At 45.0% G+C, this 26,387-nt stretch overlaps 1 protein-coding gene across 1 annotated transcript in view; it reads left to right on the top strand.

The window, feature by feature from the left end:
• The window catches only part of LOC120024563 (exostosin-1-like), a 347,488-nt gene extending 338,605 nt beyond the window's left edge, over positions 1 to 8,883 (top strand). The window contains exons 9-11 of the mRNA XM_038968847.1: positions 3,037 to 3,197; positions 7,610 to 7,781; positions 8,698 to 8,883. Of these exons, the coding sequence (XP_038824775.1) occupies positions 3,037 to 3,197; positions 7,610 to 7,781; positions 8,698 to 8,883 (519 nt within the window). The remainder of the gene's footprint in view (positions 1 to 3,036; positions 3,198 to 7,609; positions 7,782 to 8,697) is intronic.
• The last annotated feature ends 17,504 nt before the right edge of the window (positions 8,884 to 26,387 follow it).

Consider the following 26,387-nt stretch of genomic DNA (forward strand, 5'->3'; position numbering starts at 1 on the left):
TCTATCCTCTCTAACTAGTACATCTCTCAGCCTGTTGAACCACAGGGACGTCTTGCCTCATCTGATAAATTCCACCCCTGTGTTTCTCCATTAAACAGTATCAGTGAAATGGTCTGGTACCTGTCTCCAAGTGTCTCTTCCCCTGTGTATGGTACATTACAGGATCATATTGATGAGGTCATTTCAACACCCCTTGTCCATAAGAGACACTTGGGGGGGTGACCCCATTGGAGTTAATTTGTCAAGCATAGCGTAATAACTAATTCACTTCTCATGGTCGGGACGGATTGATTGCCCCTCTAAAGGGGAAAAAAGTATTTAAGATTCCTGTTAAGTCTTGTTATTGCGTCACTGACTGGAAACTCTGCCAAATATCTCAAATGAGGGCCTTTTCCTCCCGATGTTTTCGTTATCTGGATGTAGTTAGCGAAAGGATCTTCTCATGCTGTGAAATGCAAATTCGGTGACCATGGTGCCAGTTCAAAAAACATGTATTCACCATCTGTCCTGGAATGAGAAACTAATGAATGCCCAAGTTGTTTCAAGCAATCAGAAGGTTTGTGAAACCTATTACCTCTCCGGTATGCTAGTCTCTGCAAAGATCATTAGACTGTCAAACCATGAAGTCACAGTTTGATTAAGCTTCATGTCTTGGAAAAGGAAGTGGCTCATTTTGCTGGCAGTTGTAAAATAAATAAAAAATATCACTAAATGAACCAAAGCAGCAGTTGCCTCTGTGTGAAGATTATGTTCGCTCTTTTTTAATCAAAAGTTTAAAACGTGTGGAGAATTATTTTGGCTGAGCCCTTGGAAATGTTGACGTTGTTTGTGTCTGACACAATGTACAAGTTGTATTTGGAGTGGTTTATCTTGTTCCAAATATTAAACTTGTTAAATTATGCTCATTAGGAAATCCATTGTTTTCGGCATCAAATTAGAGTCTTGGTGGTTGAGTCACTATAGTTGTTTTCTGCATCTGCTGCTCTCTATTCTAAGCACATGTTGCATTACTTTGGTGTGAATCAATAACATTTCTGCTGTAAATCAAAGTAAGAAAAGATTCTGCTTTGAGAAACTTCAAAATTGACCAACATGTCAGTGTAATGATTGTTCCACATGTATTTGCCTCATACCTTTTTGACACATGGTGGACAGACAGACAGACAGACAGACAGACACAGTAGGCTATGTTTCTCTCTTTGGTCTAATTCACCCCATCCATTACCACCATTAACATTTTGACATTTACATTTGAGTCATTTAGCTCTTAGCAGAGCGACTTCAAATGTGTGCATTCATCTTACGATAACTGGGTGAGACAACCACAAATCACAGTCGTAGCAAGTACATTTTCTCTCAATAAAGTAGTTATCAGCAAAGTCATTGCTAGTAGGAAAAGCTAGCATTAAGTTAGAGCTACAACAAGACTTTAATTAAGATGTTTCATGCAGGTGAAATGTAAAAGGTTTATAGCCAATATTCACCTTTCAGACCACAGCTATCCAAATCTGAGTAAAGGCCCAATCCTTAGTGTATTCTGAGTCTCTGTGTGTAAGAGACATGCAATGTATTATTCATCTATTTTATATTTTATTAATTGCAGCAAATCAATTTCACCTCTGCATTGCAAGAGGATCCACTTACATTTTATAGTGGTACAAGATTAAAGAACTAATGTTACAAAAGTTTTATGAGGATATTTCAGGGGGGAAAAAGGAGAGCCTCTGTCGGAAATTCCAAAACCAGTCACAGCAAATCCCTCATCTGCTTAATAATCTGTCTCAATAATTGCCCTTTAAACATTGAAAGCATTTTAATTGAAACGAACTGAAATGTGAGCAAGTATAGCACTTTTAATGGGACTTTTCATATTACAATAACTACATGGAACAGTGACTGGACATAATTCATAATTGCATTGTTTCAACTCATTAATCACATGATTAAGCTTTAAGAGAGAATGCGGTGTGGAATATGAATGTTCCTATCATGACACTGTCTGGCTGCCCATGAGAAAGCAGGGCACAGATAACCGTAAAACAGTCAGCGTGTCAAATGTTCTCCAGGGATCCAGTGGAATATCATATCAAGGGTAGATATGACTGCATGGAACATGCACAAGGACACAATCTTGGTCATTTAACAAGATCTATCAATGTCTGAAATTGACTTTACTTTCAGTTCATATCAGAGAAGTCATACTACTGTATATGCTAGAAACCAAATGCTGAGTCTGTCTTTCCTATATGCCTATACTTTTATCTCATTTAATAACATATCACATCAAATGGCACAGGTAAATGATATGCCAGTAGAGATTTGTGATGGATCTGTTTGTAGACTTCTCAGAACCCATATTCAGAAACCATCTTATGTATTATTACATGGGATCAATGTATGTTGCCCTTGGAAAGGCTTTCTGCATGCATACGGTAGCATTCTCCCTCTGCGCCTGTCATTTTTCTTCCTCCCTATTTCCAATCCATAATTAACTAAGACACATTATGAATGGGCCAAATCACAGTCTGTCACAAATGATGCGAGGCACAATCAGGGCATTATAGGAGCGTAATTCCTGAAGGCAAATTATTTGCATGATATCATAAATCCTGTGCTGAGGTAATGGCTAACACAGCGATTAATCAAAGGCTACATTAAGAGAGATGTTTCCAACCTTTTCCTCAGATTTGTAGTCTCATTCCTTCATAATTATGCGCACACATCATGACAGAAGCTGAGAGATGTTTGGTTGTTTTAAGGGACTATCCATTTTTTAGGCTCTGCTCTCTGTAGCATTTTGGAAATGAATGTCTCACTGTGCCAACAGCAAGGTAGAGTCAGCGTGTGCATTATACTATGTGGTGTTCTTCACATTCTCTTGACCTGAGTGACTGCTGGGTACCTGAGAAGAACAATTTTGGAATTCAATCTACTCTTTTGCTACATTGTACTGCAGTTGATATTGCTCATCTAATGCATAAGTAAATCTGTCTTTAAGGGATTTTCTAAGATGTTTTCCTTTCCTCTGAACCGCAGGTTGACTTTGCCTTCATTGTCTGGCACAGTTTCCCAGACAGAATTGTGGGCTACCCAGCACGCAGCCATTACTGGGATGGCAGCAAATCAAGATGGGGCTACACCTCCAAGTGGACTAATGAGTACTCCATGGTGCTCACAGGGGCTGCATTCTATCACAGGTACAGTCACTTCCCCTGCCTGCTCTCTATGAGGGGTGTAGGGGCCATGATATTAGCTCAGGGAGGGGATGCAGATGGCAGAGAGAAAAACTGTCCAAGCGGTAAGACATAATTTACTTTGAGCACATGCGAGGTGACTATAAAAAGTCCTAAGACATATTGGGGCCTGTTAACATCCTCCCACGGTATAGCAGCAACTCTGTGAGCTCTTTCTCCTGCACTTGTCACTTACTCTTATCACGGATGGGTGTGATCAGGTTTGTATTGTTCTGTACCAGCAGACAAGTTGCCACAGACAGACTGCAATACTGGTTCACATATTATGTTTTATTCAGGAGTAGTCTACTTCCTTCAGTACAGTAAGTGCCATTTAGAAAACTCATCTGACTTCCTCACACCGCTGACATTTGTTGTATATAAGTTTATAAGTTTCTTTAGTAGAAAAGGAAATAAAGTATTATGTTTTTTCCTTCCTTTTTCCGTGAAAGATTTGATTGTGAAATCCAATGCATCATCAAAATGAATACAAAGTATTAAGCCATGCAGCAAATTGAATTGGGAAGTCTTTTCCTCTCATGAGAGATTTGAAGTCATGTCTTTCCGGGCAGTTGCAGATAAACAGCTCTCCTAGTAATTTTTCATTGTTCTATTGTGTGGTTTCAAAATGCCTCTATTATTCAGGACTCAAGGCTCTCAACGGGCTGTCTACTGAGGCATTGTGCTAATAATCAAGTGACAAGTGTTTCTACCAGATATTCACCAGTAGAAAGTGTAGAATAATTCTATCAGATCTGCGCAATTAACAAATCAGTGTCATTAATTAGATTGCTACTTTTCCTATCCAAAAGTGTCAACATGAACAAAGCTGAATATAATAGTCAGATCAGAAAAAGGACAACGTTGACAAGATCATTGAGAACAACATCACATAGATCAATAGCTTCGCAGAGAGGGAGAGGCCCGGCCTGGGCTCACAGTTTGTCTCAAAGGGCCTTGTTCTCATCTTTCCTGCATGGATGAGACAGACAAACGGTGCTGACGGCAGACCTTGGCTGCGACACCTCACCTTCACTAGGCTGACAGTGATGTACCGCTCGGCTCGGCAGTTGGGCAAGGCACTGATGCCGCAGAGGCCAAGAGCCCAGTGGGGCTCCGGAGGAGGAGTAGGAGAGGGGAAAAAATAAAACAGGAAGTCGTCTTCTTGGGGGAGATGAGGCATGAGTCTGAAGCCTCTGGATCTAAACAGAGTGACCCCCTAACTTAACTGAAGCCCATGTGTCACCACAGACAAGAAGTGATCCTATGTCAGCCATACAGCCAGGGCCCCCAACTTAATAAACATATGGGAAATGAGACATGACACAATCAGGGTTGCAAGAAAGAGAGGGGAGAAGTAACTTACTCTGAGAAATTGGGTGTTGTCAGGCAGGTGGAAGAGGTCACTGGGGAGGGTGGCTCTTATGAGGGCTGGCTGGGGGGGTTAACTCCCCTCATTCTGCCAGATGGATCCACCAGACAGATTACCACCCATATTCTGTGACTCAGTGAATAGAAAACGACAGCGGCACTATCCAGAGAAATGGTGAACATTCAGGAAATGGCACTGAAAATAGAATTAAGGACATTTGATTTCCTTTTAGGCACTGCTGTTTCCATTTGCAATATTGTGCATTAATATTATACTATGCAGTATGTCTATAGCTAGTTTTCCATCCAATTGACGACAGATTTTCATGCGAATATTCTAAAATCCGCATAAAAACAATATGCGCATTTTCCCACCAAAGATGTTTCCATCAAATTGATTTGTTGTGGATAAAAGACTGTGCGAGATTTAAATTCCCAAATACCAAATAAGAAATACAAGTAAAAAGGGTGTATGAGTTGATATACAGTATAAAATGACACAAGATTCAAGACTTCTTGCTTTTCAGCAAAAATGATTGTACAGAATTCTTGCCGCCAACAAAGTGTTGAATATTTGGGGCATACAACCATCGCAGCTCTGCAGATTTTGTTGCGAGGATACAGAATCAATAGACCATTTGTTCTGGTATTGCCCTCAGGAAGCCTGTTTCTGGTCTCAGTTTCAGGAATGGCTGAAAAAGCAGAACATTAATATAAAATTGACAATAGAAATAGCATTGTTGGGAGATTTGGAGAGACCTGGTCAGTCAATTACTAATATACTAATACTCTTACTAAAAGTATTTATCTTCAACTCGCAATCTGTGGTTTATATTCGATTAGATAGATTCTAGTTGTTTATCAAACATCACAGCATAGTTGAAAGATATATGGCTGGTAGAAATCCGAAGGGGGTGGCCAGCAGAGATAGGTGGGATGGGCTGAGGGAAGATGAGGGTTAAGATGTGGAACTGGTGTCACGCGCTGACCGTAGAGAGCTTTTTATGTCTCTATTTTGGTTTGGTCAGGGTGTGATTTGGGTGGGTATTCTATGTTTCGTTTTCTATGATTTGTATTTCTGTGTGTTTGGCCTGGTGTGGTTCTCAATCAGAGGCAGCTGTCTATCGTTGTCTCTGATTGAGAACCATACTTAGGTTTCCTTTTCCCACCTGTATTTGTGGGTAGTTGTTTTCTGTTTTGTGTCTGCACCAGACAGAACTGTTTTCGTGTTGTTCTATTTTTGGTTATTTTGTCTCAGTGTTCAGTTTTAATTCAAAAAGCATGAACACTTACCACGCTGCACTTTGGTCCACACCTTCTTCAACAGATGACCGTTACAACTGGAGACAAGTGGGAGTGAACTTTCTGGGCGGGGAGATAGAATAACGGTCAAAGATAAAAGTCAAAAATAAAGTCAAAATAAACAAAACAAAAAAGAAGGTTAATTGACACTAAAAATGAACGATGTTACATCCAATGCCTGTTTGCCTGAAGCTGATGCCACGCAATCGCTTGTACGCGCGTACACATCCATACACACGGACACATACACACATGTAAATAGTGCCACACATGCACTCAATCGTATTCAGTTGGCCTTGCTGATTAGATTATTGTTGTCCTTCAGGTTTTTTTTTTTGCATTGTTGTTTTCTGTTTTCTTTTGTTTTTCTCTTTTTTTCTCTTTTGTTCTTTTTGTTGGTTGTTGGCGCATTAGGTGGGTGGTGGTTGTGGTTGGGTTGAAGGGGGACCGTGGCTGAGGGGGGGGGGGGGGGGGGATGGGGGGGGTCTTGGATGGTTGAGGGCCAGCTCTCGAGGGGAACTGTGGGGGGGATCTTGGATAGTTGGTGACCTGGCGGTTGGGAGCTTGGGCCGGTGGCCGAGAGGTTGCTGGTTCCGGTCCCAGTTTCGAATGGGTGGAGGATCTGTCCTTGTTGCCCTTGGGCGGGGCATTTGACCCTGGTTGCTCTTGTGGGTTACTCTGGATGGGAGTGTCACACTGGTAACAATGATTCGGGAGACAGGGGCAGGAATGCGTAATAGTTTTTTTTATTACGCCCCAAGTTATGGCGTGCTGTGCAATAAATACACACGCGCACAATGATTAACACACGGGACGAGACCCCTAATCATCTGCGCGATCCACAAGGGCACAAAAGCCCAAAACACACAGCACAGGTACTCACACGCACCAACGGACATTGGAACAATAATGGACAGCCCAATGGAAACCAAAGGGCGCATATATACAAATACTAATCCGTGGGAATAGGGGACAGGTGTGCGTGATGAAAGTTCCGGAGAGATCCGTGACAGGGAGTGTCTGCTGGATAACTGAATGTAATGTAATGTTGAGCGGCTTCACTGCAGGTAGATTGTATGTTTTTAAAATTCAATAAAAAAAGTAAATGGGTTTCCATTTTCAACTCTACTGATGGTATTCTCACAAAATTATTTGCGTTATATAGCGAGTATGCCCACTCTGGTATTGACACATGCTCTCGAGACAACAGCTGGCAGATACAATGCGGGTATAGCCTACATGAAGAGGTTATTATAGACAAAAGAGCTAGATTATTTTTATTGGTCAAACGGCAGTCAAGCATCGATGATCATGTCACCAGAATAAAACCATCTATATTTATTGAAAGGAGCATCAAGCTCATAACCTTGTGAAGTTCATCATAACTTATTTAATCTGTAGCCTGATAAACTGCATGCTTTCTGGACGAGTCGTAGTGGGAGGACCACACAACATGTTATCGCATGACTCCAAGTTTACTTCAATATGGCGGTTATTATATAGATATTTGCGCATAAAAGCGGTTCCACTGACATTTCTTGTATCGTTTATTTTACCAACACAAAAAGATCCCACCTTGTCTAACGTATTTCGTTTTGTCGACATTTGGAAAGTTTACGACACATTTTCTGTTTCCATAAAGCCTGTCATTAAAAAAAAAATTAAATTCATGGATCCATCTCGCTTCCTCTCTGTGTTCCTAGGTATTATCACTACCTGTACACTCACTACTTGCCAACCAGCCTTCTCACCATGGTGGACCAGATGGCCAACTGTGAGGACATCCTCATGAACTTCCTGGTTTCTGCTGTCACTAAGCTCCCACCTATTAAAGTCACCCAGAAGAAGCAGTACAAGGAAACCATGATGCAGCAGGTACAGTATGTTTCTTTGGTAACTGTATGTGTGTGTGGTGCCGTCCGTCAAACTGTCCGTCAAACCATGTTTGCCCAGCGTATATCATTCACCAACAGCTACTTTCAATGGAAGCCACAAGCTCATATCCGGTATCCAGTGCTTGGGACAGGGCACAATCTCAAGTTGTCTGAAATGGGCCTATAATTGCAGCCATGAGAAGGGAGGGACTGCAGGATTGCAGATCGGTTCACTCAGGAGCATCCAGAGAGAGGTGGAGGAGGAGGGAGGAGGTTGCAGCATGCTGACAGTCTCCCTCTGTGATTCCCCGTTTCGGTGTGTGTGTGGGCTGGGCCGGGGCCGGCCCACGGCAGGTCTGATTAATGGCCCAGCTTCAGGCAGCACGATGACTCGGCATTATTGGCCATATGATCGTCTTAATTGTGTAGGCAGCAGCGTACCAGTGCTGGATTTACTCCCATCTCTTTCCATACCTAGTATCTTCAGGCCCTTTCCCTTTCCAGGACAATTTTTCCACTGCAGTCAGGGCTGTAAGATTTGTTGCCCTGCACAAGATCACACAGGAAAGTTTGTTGGGAACATGGGAAGTTTGTTGGAGATTATGGAGATTTTGGCCAACACTTTATCAGTTGAATGGGAGTTAAAAGGCAGAAAAATACAACCTTTCTCAGATGTAGTTTGTTTTGTGTGTATGTATAGAGTAGATATGAGCTGTTTTCTTAATGCCCTGGGATAAATTCCATGCAGCAACCTATTATTTCCAGGCCATCTTTGGAGGGGAAATTGTTTGCTTCAGGCAACACAGCTCTAATGTACCATCCTCCTCCCAATATATGTTTCTGCTTTTACACTGAAGCAGTCAGTGAGTCTTGTGGTTGGCGTGCTGAACTGACATATTTCCTCTGTCTGTACACAGGGTTCTAAGACGTCCCGGTGGGCCGACCCGGACCACTTTTCCCAGAGACAGACCTGTATGAACTCATTCAGCGGCTGGTTTGGGTTCATGCCTCTGCTGCACTCCCAGATGAGACTGGACCCTGTGCTGTTCAAGGACCAGGTCTCCATCCTGAGGAAGAAGTACAGGGACATTGAGAGGCTGTGAACCCAACCCCCCCCCCCCCCCCCCCCACACACACACACACACACACACACACACACACACACACACACACACACACACAAGACTTGAGTGGTGTGGGTTTGGGACAAATCTCCCTCCCAGATGCAAGTGAAAAGAACTGCCTTTTTGTAACCAGCCTGTTCAGTCCGTCAGATTGTCCGAACGATACGCGAAATCTCTACAGAGTAATTTATTATGAAATATGCAACACCAGGACCGTTCTCCAGAGGTGATGGTCTTGGCTATTGAAGATGATTCAGAACTCTGGTTGGTTCAGCTCTCTCCATGTCAGTGAGTTGGACTGTGTCGATGTTGTCGTCATTGTTGTCAAAAGAGGAATATTGCAACTTTTCACACGCTTCAACTCCAGACTGATTGTCGTTGTCACTTCCTTCCTCTGACAGAGCAGACCGGGAAGTGAGGTCACAAACTCCTGCAATGTGTACTCCAGTTTGGTTTCAGATCTTTTCTGTGGCAGTGTGTCTTATACAGAAATTAACTCAGTGCGTTGTGTCTGTCCTCCATGAGATCTATAAAGTTTATATCTCTTACATTGTATCTGTTGCTTTCCATTATTCATTTCTGGGGCTTATTGGACTTTCATTTTGGAATTGTTTTATTTTTGGTTGCTTCATTCTCCTATAAGATTTAAATTGCCAAAAAACAACTCTTATAAAAGATGCTAAAATCTATACCGCCTATTGTTGTAATTCTCTCTGTTTCATAGATGATGGTGGTAGACAATGTGGTGAGAGGGAATAACTAACTACCATGTTATTTTGTCTTGGTGAAATATGCAAAACCTGATTAACTTTTCCCATCAAAGACCACCTCAGGACACCCTCCTGAATCTCTACATCTGCTTGTATGTCTCCTCCAGGCTGTCTGTCTAAATGCTGGAGACATGCCACTCACTGTGACCCTGCCTGGCTATAAACAAGAGGTGGGTTTCTGCATCCACTGATGGATTTAGTAAGTAGGTGTTCGTACTGTGTAGCCATGGGGGTAGGCGTGGTGATGCTACAGACAGGCGTCTTTGATTTCTATTCCAGGTCTGAAGCATCTTTCATGTCCCTCCAGAGAGCCAACCCAATGTACGCGCTACTGTTCAGATGGTTCTGAGAGGACACCAGCCTCTGCATGGCGCTCCCTGTACATCCCCCGTCTCCCTCTCCCAACCAATAATCATGTTTACTTCCTTACCGTTCTACAATAATACCTCTGAGCATCAGACACCTCGGGTATGGTCAAAGTCGCAAGGCCTTTTACTGGATTAATAGAAGGTTTATAAATGCTACGCTGTACATGGGTCAATGTTGTTCATGAACATGAGCTTACCTTTGCAACTACTTTCTTAGGGTGAGTGGGTATCAGGTATGCTAAGCAGCTAATATCTCTATGTGTGTGTGATGGATTTTCATAAATGAGGTGTCACACTAGACACCATGTGCTCTGGACACCATGTGCTCTAGACACCATGTGCTCTGCCCAGCACAAACAACCAGTGATTTAAATAGGAGCCTAATGGCAGGCAAGAGTTTTTGTTTCAGTTTCGCCGAGGGGATATCTCGCTTGCCCTCTCACTTCTCACAATGATGTATGATAATGACAGTGCTCCCCCAGAACTCATTCAATACAGCATCTGAGGGACCTGCCTCTAAAGACGGCCTCTCTCTCAAATGGGACGCAGTCAAGGCTATTTTACACTGAGTGGAGGCCATTCTGAATATTAATGAATAGATTTGTTGATTTCTATCACCCCCAGTAGGGAGGGGAAGAACATTTGCTTGTCTTTTTTAAAGCATCTCCTCGCTTTGCCTGCTCTGTTCAGAAGTAACGCCGGAGAGTTGCAGAGCGAGAGGAGAGAGAAGAGGAGGTGTAGGAGGGAGGCTGATGCATACTCCCAAGTCATTCGACCCGTACTGCCTGGGGGAATAGGAATGAGGACACAGAATGAGTCTGCCATTGATCCACATTGATCCCAACGGAGAGCAAGCCTTTATTTATTTTCAGAGGAAGAGCAGGGGTAATGTCTGTGTTTAGGGGACACATTTAGCAGGTTCAACTATCATGCAGCCTGCTTTCCAACAGTGTTTATTAGATTCCCATTTCCCATGTATTACAGTTCCAGTCGAGGTGGTTTAGTGTGCGTCACGACATACAAGAACAGCATTAGAGGCGCATTTACAACTCCACAGGTGCATTTACAACTCCACACTCTTATTCAATATCTCTGAACTTGTCTGCCCTGCAAAGCAGTTGATACACAATGAATACAAATGTGACTGCTTACTTCTAATTCAGGTGTTAGTGCAGGATTACTGGCGTCACGCACACTCAGGTGATATACATTCACATTCTACTGCCTTGATATTGAAATAGTATAAGGTGTGCAGATGTTCTTGTTTTAGCACGATTTGCCAGTCCAACACCATGTATACAATTTGTTTGTTACTTTGTTGAGTAAAGTAGCGTGACATTTCCTGTCAGGTGTCTGCTATCTTTAGAGGTGTAGCTACCCTTCACTGGTCTCCCCAAAGTTGATGTACAGCTGTTATCTCCAGCCTGGCTGTATGTGAGGTCAGGGAGCTTCAAATACCACCAGGCTTGGAGCCGAGGAGTTGTCAGGAGGGGAGGAAAAAGCCAATAACTGTAGACATCAAGACAGCCCATCTCAGGGCGGCGTGGCAGCAAAGCCCTCTGTGACATATCTGCTCAGCGCATGCCACAGCGGAGCACCCAGACATCAAAAATGAAGTCCCAAATCTCTGCACATCAAATGAGAGTACAAGCAGACAGCAGCTGACACCCCCCCCCACCCGCCTCATAACGGGCAGTCTGAGCCCTAGATGTGTGTCGGCACATAGGTGTTCGGCACACTTTATGGGCCCTGAGAAACCCTCTCCAGTGCCCCCATTACTGTCACAGATGGGGTTTTATCAAGTTGTGTGACTGGAGACTTGTGTGAAACAAAAGCTTTTCTCTCTGTGATGGTACAAGCTCCCGTTGAGGATAGCTGAGCCATGAAGCATTTCTCCAGAAAGTATTGTATCATCATAGCTGTTCAGTAGAGGCTGCTGAGGGGAGGCAGGCTCATAATAATGGCTGGAAACCATGTGTTTGATACCATTCCATTGACTCCATTTCAGCCATTTATTATTAGCCATCCTCCCCTCAGCAGCCTCCACTGCTGTTGTTATATGCCTGTGCCTGTGTCACTGTGACTCAGCCACAGAGTCAAGTAAACACTTAACTGGCATATTGGAAAATAACAGTAAGTGTTGTCTTTCTCTCGCTGTCTCTCTGTGACTCTGTCTCTTCTTTCTGTATTCCTCAGTTCCGCTGTCTTTTTCTCATTCGCTCTCTTTTTCTCTTCATATAAAGCTCTCCTCTTTTTCTCTCTGTTTTACACACACAAATCCATAGACCGTCCAGGAGGTGAGAGAGGAAAGGCCATGGAGATAGGGGTGAGTGGCATAGTTTTTGAGTACAGTCTGAGAGTCTGTGTGTTCCCGCAGCACTGGTGTCAGACACAGAGCACAGTCATGACTCTGGCCATCTAGTACAGCTACACTAGGGAAAGGAGAGAATGCTGGTGATCAATCCATCTACCTGTCTATCAATTTTTCTACCAATTTGTCAATAGGCTGGCTGGCTATTTGTCTAGCCTCAACCTTCCAAACTGTCCATCTTTCCTTGCATGCTGATTATAATTTCTGAAACTGTCAATATTCATCCTGATTGAAATGGTGCTCTGCTTGTGCACCACCACTGCAAACTGCATAAATAATATCTGAAAAACGGCTGAGATTATAATAATTCAATTTTCTTAAAACTGTTTTGTGAAACGTAAACAGATTTCATGGTCATGGAGTCAAATTGATTGTTTTCTGTCCCTCACTGGAGACTATGAGAGGGGCTCACCAAATTGCTGTGAAAACGGGGAGAAGACCATGGTAATCCACACAGCCCAAATTGAGTTATAATTGCAAGTAGGGCACAAAATACTTCTTCCACCTCCCCAGATATTAGTTATGGTAAGTTTGAAGCTGATTCTGTAGCAGGGGGAGATAGGATATGGCTCCTCTTCTGTAATTGTGTTATAAAAAGCCATTAGACCTCGGTTTCTTCTTATTGGAGTCCCACAATATTGCTCATCATGGCCCGTCTCTTTACATTTGTCAGATTGGGGACTGCAAGGTTTGCTGTTCTGTAATGGACATCAGGGATGGGGAGGCCACCAGCCTAATTCCACTTTCTGGTATAGCCCTGTGGGAGGCTCACAGGCTGCAGCAGACCGGCTCCGCCCGTAGCCAAAAGAAACGCCACCATCCACCGAAGCCTAGACAGATTTGCCTCAGGTTGATTGTGACTGAGGCTGAAATTTCTATTACCTCAAAGCGCTTTTTCCTCGCCAGTGGGTGGTCAACATCATCACTTTGTGGATTTGAGAGTACATATCTGTGAGAGATCCTACACGTAATGACTTTACCAGGAGCGTATTATGACAGAGAGCGAGTGAGAGAGTGCTGATGTGGCGATAGCCTGTCAGAGCCTGGCCTATGCTGTGTCTTAAGTCTATTCCTCTGATATTTCTGTCCAGGGTGCAGTGTTTTGTCAGCTATTCTTCCTGGTGATACGGTATGTGGATGGCTGCCTCCGATGCACCTTATATTCTGTTGTGGCTTGATATGAGTAAACTGGGTGTAGCCAAGGTCTGACATGCCAAAATGGTGATTCATAGGAGAGAATTACTTAAAGTTACCATTTTCCATCACCAGGTCCCTTAATCGCATAATAAAGCCCTCTACTGGCTAGCAGTTCCCTGGGACACTGAATCAAATCTACCTGCTGGGGCTCACAATTTTCAGTGAAAATCAGCCTTTAACTATAAGATTTATACTACAGTACTAAATTGTAAAAAAAAAAAAACTTGAAACTTGAAAATAAGGTTGAATCTGGCCTCTGGGTTTTCTTTAACCTGAGTCTCAATACAATACCATGAAGCTATAATACTAGAATTGTATGTTTCATATTCAGCTGATTCCTCCTGTAAACAAACTGAATTATCTATCCCGATGCTTATGGAAAGCATTGTCTGTGATTAATTAAGCAATAAGGCCCAACTGGGTGTGGTATATGGCCAATATACAACTGTCACGCCCTGACCTTAGACAGCCTTTTTATTACTCTATTTGGTTAGGTCAAGGTGTGATTTGGGTGGGCATTCTAGTTTTTCTATTTCTTTGTTGGCCAGGTATGGTTCCCAATCAGAGGCAGCTGTCTATCGTTGTCTCTGATTGGGGATCATACTTAGGTAGCCTTTTTTCCACCTTTAGTTTGTGGGATCTTGTTTGTGTGTAGTTGCTTTCTGCACTGCATGTAGCTTCACGTTCGGTTGTAGTTTATTGTTTTTTTCGTGTTCATCAAATGAAATGATGTACGCTTACCACGCTGCACCTTGGTCTGATTCTTCCGTCAACGAACGTGACAACAACGGCTAAGGGCTGTTCTTACACACAACTCAATGCGGAGTGCCTGGATACAGCTCTTAGCCATGGTATATTGGCCATATACCACAAACCTTTGAGGTGCCTTATTGCTTTTATAAACTAGTTACCAACGTAATTAGAGCAGTAAAAAATGTTTTTGTCATACCTGTGGTATACGGTCTGATACTGTATACCACTGCTGTCAGCAAATCAGCATTCAGGGCTTGAATCACCCAGTTTAGAAAGTATTTTATACCATGGCATTGTTAAATACTCATTTCTGATTGGCTTGAAGAGCATTCTAGAGCGTGCATTATTTCCCTGTAAGCACGGTATATCAGCACGGTAGAATTCAATGGCTATAGTTAATTCTTACATGTTCTATGTTTTAGCTGCTTTTGAAAGCAAAAGTCGAATTGAAAACATTAGCGTTGTTGAATTTGATTTTCATAAAATAGCAAGCTAGGACTGATGGTTTGGTTAAACTAACTAAACTAGCAAGTCTGTTTGTTTGGTTACAGAGGCAACTACTGTATCTACACTACATGACCAAAAGTATGTGAACACCTGCTCATCGAACATCTCATTCCAAAATCATGGGTATTAATATGGAGTTGGTCCCCCCTTTGCTGCTATAACAGCCTCCACTCTTCTGGCAAGGCTTTCCACTAGAACATTGGAACATTGCTGCGAGGATTTGTTTCCATTCAGCCATGAGCATTAGAGAGGTCGGGCGCTGATGTTGGGCGATTAGGCTTGGCTCGCAGTCGGCGTTCCAATTTATTCCAAAGGTGTCAATGGGGTTGAGATTAGGGCTTACTGCAGGCCAGTCGTTCTTCCACACCGATCTCAACAAAATTTCTGTGTGGACCTCGCTTTGTGCACAGGGCATTGTCAAGCTGAAACAGGAAAGGGCCTTCCCCAAACTGTTGCCACAAAGTTGGAAGTACAGAATCATCTAGAATGTCATTGTATGCTGTAACTTTAAGATTTCCCTTCACTGGAACTAAGGGGCCTAGCCCAAAAACATGAAAAACAGCCCAAGACCATTATTTCTCCTACACCAAACTTTACAGTTGGCACTATGCATTGGGGCAGGTAGCGTTCTCCTGGCATCTGCCAAACCCAGATTCATCCATCGAACTGCCAGATAGATGGTCAAGCGTGATTCATCACTCCAGGGAAAGCGTTTCCACTGCTCCGGAGTCCAATGGCGGCGAGCTTTACACCACTCCAGCCGACACTTGGCATTGAGCATGGTGATCTTAGGCTTGTGTGTGGTTGCTCAGCCATGGAAACCCATTTCATGAAGCTCGTGACGAACAGTTCTTGTGCTGACGTTGCTTCCAGAGGCAATTTAGAACTCGGTAGTGAGTGTTGCAACCGAGGACAGTTTATTTTTATGCGCTACGCGCTTCAGCACTTGGCGTTCGCTTTCTGTGAGCTTGTGTGGCCTACCACTTCTCGGCTGAGCTGTTGTTGCTCCTAGATGTTTCCACTTCACAATAACAGCACTGACTGTTGACCGGGGAAGCTCTAGCAAGGCAGAAATTTGACAAACTGACTTGTTGGAAAGGTGGCATCCTATGACGGTGCCACGTTGAAAGTCACTGAGCTCTTCAGTAAGGCCATTCTACTGCTAATGTTTTTCCTATGGAGATTGCATGGCTTTGTGCTCGATTTTATACAACTGTTAGCAACGGGTGTGGCTGAAAAAGCCGAATACACTAATTTGAAGGGGTATCCACATACTTTTGCATATATAATGTATATAGTAAACTTGCTAGCTTCTTCAGTGGATGTTGAACACATTTCTACCTGGCAAATGAAAACATTTCTAACGGCCAATGTGTTCAATTATAGCCATGGTATAAAACGAATAATCAATTCGGGGCTCTATGCGTTCTCTGGAAAATAATGCAACTCTGTGGAAGGTTAGTTCCACTCTGCTAGCACGTTGCGGAACACACCTTCCACGTTGTTCCTTTATTTTCCGTATATACAACGCATATCCCCTCGTTGATTATCCGTTACGTATTGAGGGTTCAGTCTCAACAAAATGGGTACAACAAACAAACACACAGATTCATACATTTCCCTTCTCCCCTCCGGCCTGCCACAGACTACTCAGATGCAGTCCTTGGTCACTGGGTGAGCTAAGCTATTCGGCTCAGGTCAGGACAACCAGAAGCCTGCCTACCTCCTCGCTCAGTCTCACTGAAATGAAACCAAGTATTCATTACAGAGCACCTGACCATGGGCTTTGTAGCAGCCTTCCTGTTATTCCCCCCAGGGCTAAATTGATGAAAATTTGATTTGTAAAGGAAATAGAATTCTTATATACAAAAAAAGAAATAAACAACCTGAAATGTGTGTGTGTGTGAGTGTGTCAAGGGGGAGGAAGTGGGAGTGAAATGATCTACAGATTGTAATTTTTTTGCCTCTTAGTGAGGTGTGATTGTGGTAAATGAAAAAGAGACCACAGAATTACCTCTCCACACTAATAGCTGCATGTATGACTGGTGTTTCCAGTCAGTGCTTTGAATGGTAACATGACATTTATTTTGTTAGAGCACACAGATACCACACTAACATTTCCATTAAGAGCATGAAAAATAACAATCTATTTTGAATTCCCATCAGAGGAGGCTGGTGGGAGGAGCTATTCATGGGTTTCACTTCCATCACTCACACGTCGTTGCCATTGTTATCAACGTTCTACAGATGCCGTGATGTCCGACTGATGGTTAAATGGCGCTGCGTGGTCAAATCGACGTCTGCATTGGCCGTGCAGCGTTTATGGTGATACGGCCTCTGCAGAAATCGCCATTCATACTTCTTGTGCTTTGCGGCGCAATGCAGAGTTGAGTAGAGCTGTTGTCAAGGAAGTGAGTTTGTTTTTATACAGGACCTCCCGCCCTCACCTACAGTTCCGTCAACCAATCATGTCAATGTAGAGCTATATGGAGCCCTCCACATTGTTACAACATTTGGGAGGCGCACAGCGATGCGGTACAGAGTTCAATTTGGCCTCTGTATGCCTCCACAGGCTCCGCAATTGTCTCAGCGAGAACCACTGCTTTTAACCAGGGCAAGGTGACCGGAAACATGACCGAATACAAACAGTGTAGCTATTCCCTCCGCAAGGCAATCAAACAAGCTAAGTGCCAGTATAGAGACAAAGTAGAGTCGCAATTCAACAGCTCAGACACAAGAGGTATGTGGCAGGGTCTACAGTCAATCACGGATTACAAAAAGAAAACCAGCCCAGTCGCGGACCAGGATGTCTTGCTCCCAGACAGACTAAATAACTTTTTTGCTCACTTTGAGGACAGTACAGTGCCACTGACACGGCCCGCTACCAAAACCTGCGGGCTCTCCTTCACTGCAGCCGAGGTGAGTAAAACATTTAAACGTGTTAACCCTCGCAAGGCTGCAGGCCCAGACGGCATTCCCAGCCGCGTCCTCAGAGCATGCGCAGACCAGCTGGCTGGTGTGTTTACGGACATATTCAATCAATCCTTATCCCAGTCTGCTGTTCCCACATGCTTCAAGAGGGCCACCATTGTTCCTGTTCCCAAGAAAGCTAAGGTAACTGAGCTAAACGACTACCGCCCCATAGCACTCACTTCCGTCATCATGAAGTGCTTTGAGAGACTAGTCAAGGACCATATCACCTCCACCCTACCTGACACCCTAGACCCACTCCAATTTGCTTACCGACCCAATAGGTCCACAGATGACGCAATCACAACCACACTGCACACTGCCCTAACCCATCTGGACAAGAGGAATACCTATGTGAGAATGCTGTTCATCGACTACAGCTCAGCATTTAACACCATAGTACCCTCCAAACTTGTCATCAAGCTCGAGACCCTGGGTCTCGACCCCGCCCTGTGCAACTGGGTACTGGACTTCCTGACGGGCCGCCCCCAGGTGGTGAGGGTAGGTAACAACATCTCCACCCCGCTGATCCTCAATACAGGGGCCCCACAAGGGTGCGTTCTGAGCCCTCTCCTGTACTCCATGTTCACCCACGACTGCGTGGCCATGCACGTCTCCAACTCAATCATCAAGTTTGCGGACGACACTACAGTGGTAGGCTTACAGGGAGGAGGTGAGGGCCCTCGGAGTGTGGTGTCAGGAAAATAACCTCACACTCAACATCAACAAAACAAAGGAGATGATTGTGGACTTCAGGAAACAGCAGAGGGAGCACCCCCCTATCCACATCGACGGGACAGTAGTGGAGAGGGTAGTAAGTTTTAAGTTCCTCGGCGTACACATCACGGACAAACTGAATTGGTCCACCCATACAGACAGCGTTGTGAAGAAGGCGCAGAAGCGCCTCTTCAACCTCAGGAGGCTGAAGAAATTTGGCTTGTCACCAAAAGCACTCACAAACTTCTACAGATCCACAATCGAGAGCATCCTGTCGGGCTGTATCACCGCCTGGTACGGCAACTGCTCCGCCCACAACCGTAAGGCTCTCCAGAGGGTAGTGAGGTCTGCACAACGCATCACCGGGGGCAAACTACCTGCCCTCCAGGACACCTACACCACCCGATGTCACAGGAAGGCCATAAAGACCATCAAGGACAACAACCACCCGAGCCACTGCCTGTTCACCCCGCTATCATCCAGAAGGCGAGGTCAGTACAGGTGCATCAAAGCAGGGACCGAGAGACTGAAAAACAGCTTCTATCTCAAGGCCATCAGACTGTTAAACAGCCACCACTAACATTTAGTGGCTGCTGCCAACATACTGACTCAACTCCAGCCACTTTAATAATGGGAATTGATGGAAATTTATGTAAAAATATATCACTAGCCACTTTAAACAATGCCACTTAATATAATGTTTACATACCCTACATTACTCATCTCATATGTATATGTATATACTGTACTCTATACCATCTACTGCATCTTGCCTATGCCGTTCTGTACCATCACTCATTCATATATCTTTATGTACATATTCTTTATCCCTTTACACTTGTGTGTATAAGGTAGTAGTTGTGGAATTGTTAGGTTAGATTACTCGTTGGTTATTACTGCATTGTCGGAACTAGAAGCACAAGTATTTCGCTACACTCGCATTAACATCTGCTAACCATGTGTATGTGACAAATAAAATTTGATTTGATTTGATTTGATATGGAGCCTCCGACCACATTTTCAGATCAAGCAAAAATGGGCTTCTATGCTCAGTCTTTCTGAATGTGGGCTAATGACTGTTTAATCAAAACTACACTAGAGTGGCCTGGAAATACGATGACATTGCTAAAGTAGACACATAATTAGTAGAAAAGATCATTGGTATCATTATGATGTCTTCAAGTTTATTTTAGAAAGATGGCATTGTTGCCATGAGCTAGCACAGTTTGTCAGAAATAGCTAGCAATGCTAACATTAATCTAGCAAAAATGTCGGTACTCTCCCCTCTATCATAGTATAGCTAGCTAAAGTTATACTGCAACTAAAGTCAATCTGGCGACATTACAATTACAAAAGCTTGTCCTACTAACTATTTGTCTCCTTTTGAAATGTCATCGTATTTCCAAGCCACAGTAATGCACTTCAGACGAGATCTTTATCAACACCTATTAAGACTGCATTGAGTAGAATGCTCAGCTGGACATCAGTCCTAAAACGAACGTTCAAAACAATATTGTGACGAAACGTGCAAACCATGAATAGGAAGACAGGCTCATTGTAAATAAATGGAACGGGATCAAATGCATGGAAATCACGTTTGACTTTTCCATTTATTCCATTCCATTCATTACAATGAGCCGGTCCTCCTATAGCCCCTCCCACCAGCCTCCTCTGATTCCCATTATCACCTTTGAAGTATTTGGGGCATCTGTCAGGGCGGTCTGTTTTCACTTTTTCTGGATGACTTCCATTCACAAACGCAACACTGTCATTTAGCATATGGTTAAAAATGCTGAGCAGATGGAAACTATAGCTGAATGTTTTGTTTGAAATATCTCAAGGCTTAAAATGCAATATAGACAACTGTCAAAGACATCAAAAGCATTCCAAGATCAAAACTATTAATTACATCTAAAATAGACAAGTAATTGCTTCACACCATGAAAAATAAATACCAGAGAGTGATAGGGTGTACTGTGATTTACTCCAAATGTAATGGGAAAAGACAGCCATTCCAGCATTAGCATGTCTGCCTTTCATGCTGTGGGATGAGGAAATTCTGTTGCACTACCTGAACCTATGAAGTGGAATTGAGTCACAGACACTGAGTGCATACTTTTATCGCTCTGTTGAAATGCAAGTGGTGGAGAATATTCCAGCACACTCACTCCAGGGACCCCGGCTGGGATTTTTCTTTTACACATCGCTAAATTCCAGCAAAATCTCTGCTACCATCTCTCACCCCAGACTATCTTGCCAATTTTCCGCATCTGTAGATCTAACATGTTTCATGTGTTTCCTGCCTCCCTGCAGGGGCCCTAGCTGGCTGCCGCTGGTCTTGTGCCTTGTGTCAAAGACGAGTGCATGAGATGCCCTCTGACATTTTCTGCTCTGCAGTGTCCGACATTCTCAGAGTGGTCCTATAATTAGCTCTCCTGTGTTTACCCCCACTTGAGAGAGAAAGAAACTGTTACAATTTACCAGGCGAAAGGTCAACAGAGGAGCTCTCTGGACCTCAGAGGGCAAATTAAACAGGAGGGCCATCCTGTAATCTAAATGAGTGATGAGGGATGGAGGCTGTGGAATTAGAACTTCATCACGTCTTGAAGATTCCAACTGGGTTCATATCAGGCTGTTTGATGTTCTGATGTTCCTTCCATTCTGTTTCAGCCTGTTCTATATGGTGTACAGCTCTGTCATCATGTTGTTACGCTCGTTGTTGGAATGAGTGGACCAAGGTGCAGCGTGGTAGGCGTACATCTTACTTTATACAATGAACACCGGAAAAAAAAAAAATACAAACGAAACGTAAAGTTTAGTAGGGCTAAACAGCACAGTACCAAAACAATACCGAACAAACGAAACGTGAAGCTACATGCAGTGTTCACAGGCACTACACAAAAACAAGATCCCACAAATAACAGGTGGGAAAAGGCTGCCTAAATATGATCCCCAATCAGAGACAATAATAGACAGCTGCCTCTGATTGGGAACCATACCAGGCCAACAAAGAAATATAAAACATAGATTGCCCACCCTAGTCACACCCTGACCTAACCAAATAGAGAATTAAAAGGATCTCTAAGGTCAGGGCTTGACAGTACCCCCCCAAAGGTGCGGACTCCGGCCGCAAACCTGAACCTATAGGGGAGGGTCCAGGTGGGCATCTACCCTCGGTGGCGGCTCCGGTGTGGGAAGCAGACCCCGCTCCACTCGGGGCTCCGCCAACTTCGGTGGCGCCTCTGGTGTGAGGATCGTCGCCAGAAGCTCCAGACCGTGAATCATCGCCGGAGGAATCGAACCGTGGATCATCGCCGGGGACTCCGGACCGTAGATCGTCGCCGGGGACTCCGGACCGTAGATCGTCGCCGGGGACTCCGGACCGTAGATCGTCGCTGGGGACTCCGGACCGTAGATCGTTGCCGGGGACTCCGGACCGTGGATCGTCGCCAGAGGCTCCGGACTGGGAACCCCCGCTCGAGGCTCCGGACTGGGAACCGTCGCCGGAGGCTCCGGACTGGGAACCGTCGCCGGAGGCTCCGGACTGGGAACCGTCGCCGGAGGCTCCGGACTGGGAACCGTCGCCGGAGGCTCCGGACTGGGAACTGCCGCTGGAGGCTCCGGACTGGGAACCGTCGCTGGAGGCCCCGGACCTTGGATCGTCTCTAGAGACTCCGAGCCATGGATCATCACTGGAGGCTCCGGGCCATGGATCATCACTGGAGGCTCCGGGCCATGGATCATCACTGGAGGCTCCCGGCCATGGATCATCACTGGAGGCTTCGTGCGTGGAGCTGGCACAGAACGTACCAGGCTGGAGATGCACTGGAGGCCGGGTGCATGGAGCTGGCACAGGATATACTGGACCGTGGAGGCGCACTGGAGGTCTGGAGCGTAGAGCTGGCACAACGCGTCCTGGACAAATGACCACCCTCGCACGGCAAGTGCGGGGAGCTAGCACAGGACGCACTGGGCTGTGAAGGCGCACTGGAGACACAGTACGTATGGCCGGCACAGGATATGCTGGGCCGTGGAGGCGCACTGGAGGCCTGGAGCGTAGAGCTGGCACAACGCGTCCTGGACAAAGGACCACCTTCGCACGGCAAGTGCGGGAACTGGCACAGGACGCACTGGGCTGTGAAGGCGCACCGGAGATACAGCGCGTAGAGCTGGCGCAGGATATCCTCGACCGAGGATGCGCACTGGAGACCAGGCGCGCTGAGCCGGCACCACCCGTCCTGGACAGATGTCCACTTTCGCACGGCAAGTGCAGGGAGCTGGCACAGAACGCACTGGGCTGTGAAGGCGCACCGGAGATACAGCGCGTGGAGCCGGCATAGGATATCCTGGACCGAGGAGGCGCACTGGAGACCAGGCGCACTGAGGCCTGGTCTCCACCCGTCCTGGACAGATGCCCACTTTCGCACGGCAAGTGCGGGGAGCTGGCACAGAACGCACCGGGCTGTGGATGCGCACTGGAGACACAGTGCGTATCACCGCAAAACATGGTGCCTGACCGGTCACACGTTCCCCACGGTAAGCACGGGGAGTTGGCTCTGGTTCAAACCCTGGCTCCGCCAACCACCCCGTTTCCCCCCCCCCCAAAGAAATTGGGGGGCTGCCTCTCGGGTTTCCGTGGTCGCGAACCCCGGTGTCGTTGTTGTTCCTCCCTCGCTGCCTCCGTCTGCTCCCATGGAAGGCGATCCTTTCCGGCACGGATCTCCTCCCACGTCCAGGATCCCTTACAGTCCAAGATATCCTCCCATGTCCAGGATGTCTGCTCCTCCTGGCCACGCTGCTTGGTCAGTTTGTGGGGGGATCTTCTGTTACGCTCGTTGTTGGAATGAGTGGACCAAGGTGCAGCGTGGTAGGCGTACATCTTACTTTATACAATGAACACCGGAAAAAAATAAGAAGAAAAAAACGTTACGGTTAGTAGGGCTAAACAACACAGTACCAAAACAATACCGAACAAACGAAACGTGAAGTAAATGCAGTGTTCACAGGCACTACACAAAAACAAGATCCCACAAACAACAGGTGGTAAAAGGCTGCCTAAATATGATCCCCAATCAGAGACAACGATAGACAGCTGCCTCTGAGTGGGAACCATACCAGGCCAACAAAGAAATAGAAAACATAGATTGCCCACCCTAGTCACACCCTGACCTAACCAAATAGAGAATTAAAATGATCTCTAAGGTTAGGGCGTGACACATGTTCCTTAGTCACCTATCTCTTAGCAAACATCATCCAGTCCAATAACATCTGAGAGAGCATGGGCCTCCCATGTGACTGGACTCAAACTAAAGTGAGATGAAAATAGGGGGGATAATTGCTAAGGAGACAAGCACCATTTACATGATGAATGAAGAAGAGGAATTAAAACTGCATACTGTGTCCATTTATTTATTGACTATAGCAGGACTGTTGCATCTGTTGCATTTTTCTTGATGTAAATCGTGGACATGTATAACTCTGTTTTATACCAAACTCCTACTCACTTTTCAAACTAGGAGTAGTATAATGCTTTAGGGACCGAAAATGCCAAAACACTGACTGACCTTATCCATGTATCTGGTTAGGTTGATTCAGTCTCCGCAAATTATGTATACCCTGATTTGTTCCCACTGAATCACATGAGCATTCACCTATTTTGTAGAGTCATTGTTCCATGTCGCTCTCTCACAGGACATTATGAAGGGGCTCAGTCAGTAAGGGAGCCTTTACCTATTACACACACCCCTCTCCAGAATCACATTGACTCAACTATTTAACAGACTCCCCTGACATAAAGACTATACCTTGAAATATTTTCTCATAAACCTGAGAAAATAGTAAAATGTCGCCGAAGAGAATGGCTGATGTTTTACATGCTCCTGACCAATTGTGCTATTTTGTTTGTTTTTTACATTGTTTGTAACTTCTTTTTTAAACTTATTTTGTACATAATGTTGCTGCTACCGTCTCTTATGACCGAAAATAACTTCTTGACATCAGAACAGCGATTGCTCACCACCAACTGGAAGAAGCTTTTTCCTTTAACGAGTCGGACGAGAAATATACTGCTCTCCAGAGAACAGGCCAAAATCTCCATCATTTACGTGAAGAAAAGACGGAGGAAAAGAGGGCTCAGATCAGGCTGCCTTCTGAGAATCCGTAGGCGAGCGAGTAAACTCCCACTGCCATCAATTCTACTTGCTAACATGCAATCATTGTAAAATAAAATTGATGACCTACGATTACGATTATCCTACCAACGGGACATTAAGAACTGTAATATCTTATGTTTCACTGAGTCATGGCTGAACAACGACATGGATAATATAGAGCTGGCGGGATTTTCCATTGCTCGGCAGAACAGAGATGCTACGTCTGGTAAGACGAGGGGTGGGGGGTGTGTGTCTTTTTGTCAATAACAGCTGGTGCGCGATGTCTAATATTAAAGAAGTCTCGAGGTATTGCTCGCCTGAGGTAGAGTACCTTATGATAAGCTGTAGACCACACTATCTACGAAGAGAGTTCTCATCTATATTATTCGTAGCCGTCTATTTACCACCACAGACCAATGCTGGCACTAAGACGGCACTCAACCAACTCTATAAGGCCATAGGCAAACAAGAAAATGCTCATCCAGAAGCGGTGCTCCTAGTGGCCGGGGACTTCAATGCAGGCAAACTTAAAATACAAAATTTTTACCAGCATGTCACATGTGCAACCAGAGGGGAAAAAACTATAGACCACCTTTACTCTACACACAGAGATGCATACAAAGCTCTCCCCCGCCCTCCATTTGGCAAATCTGACCATAATTCTATCCTACTGATTCCTGCTTACAAGCAAAAACTAAAGCAGGAAGTACCAGTGACTCGCTCAATACGGAGGTGGTCAGATGATGCAGATGCTATGCTACAGGACTGTTTTGCTAGCACAGACTGGAATATGTTCCGGGATTCATCCAATGGCATTGAGTGCATCGACGACGTCGTCCCCACAGTGAATGTACTTACATATCCCAACCAGAACCCATGGATTACAGGCAACATCTGCATCGAGCTAAAGAGCACTTTTTGCCAGTCCTGTCTGGTCCAGCGACGGTGGGTTTGTGCCCATAGGCGACGTTGTTGCCTGTGATGTCTGATGAGGACCTGCCTTACAACAGGCCTACAAGCCCTCAGTCCAGCCTCTCTCAGTCTATTGCGGACAGTCTGAGCACTGATGGAGGGATTGTGCGTTCCTGGTGTAACTCAGGCAGTTGTTGTTGCCATCCTGTACCTGTCCCGCAGGTGTGATGTTTGGATGTACCGATCCTGTGCAGGTGTTGTTACACGTGGTCTACCACCGAGAGGACGATCAGCTGTCCGTCCTGTCTCCTTATAGCACAGTCTTAGGCGTCTCACAGTACAGACATTGCAATTTATTGCCCTGGCAACATCTGCAGTCCTCATGCCTCCTTGCAGCATCCCCAAGGCACGTTCACGCAGATGAGCAGGAACCCTGGGCATCTTTCTTTTGGTGTTTTTCAGAGTCAGTAGAAAGGCCTCTTTAGTGTCCTAAGTTTTCATAACTGTGACCTTAATTGCCTACCGTCTGTAAGCTCTTAGTGTCTTAACGACCGTTCCACAGGTGCATGTTCATTCATTGTTTATGGTTCATTGAACAAGCATGGGAAACAGTGTTTAAACCCTTTACAATGAAGATCTGTGATGTTATTTGGATTTTTACGAATTATCTTTGAAAGACAGGGTCCTGAAAAAGGGACGTTTCTTTTTTTGCTGAGTTTAGTTACCTGGTGGGAGACAGAAAGAGAGAGAAATGACAGGGAAGTCG

The sequence above is a fragment of the Salvelinus namaycush genome, chromosome 29, assembly GCF_016432855.1.
Source record: "Salvelinus namaycush isolate Seneca chromosome 29, SaNama_1.0, whole genome shotgun sequence".
In the NCBI taxonomy this organism is placed as follows: Eukaryota; Metazoa; Chordata; class Actinopteri; order Salmoniformes; family Salmonidae; genus Salvelinus; species Salvelinus namaycush.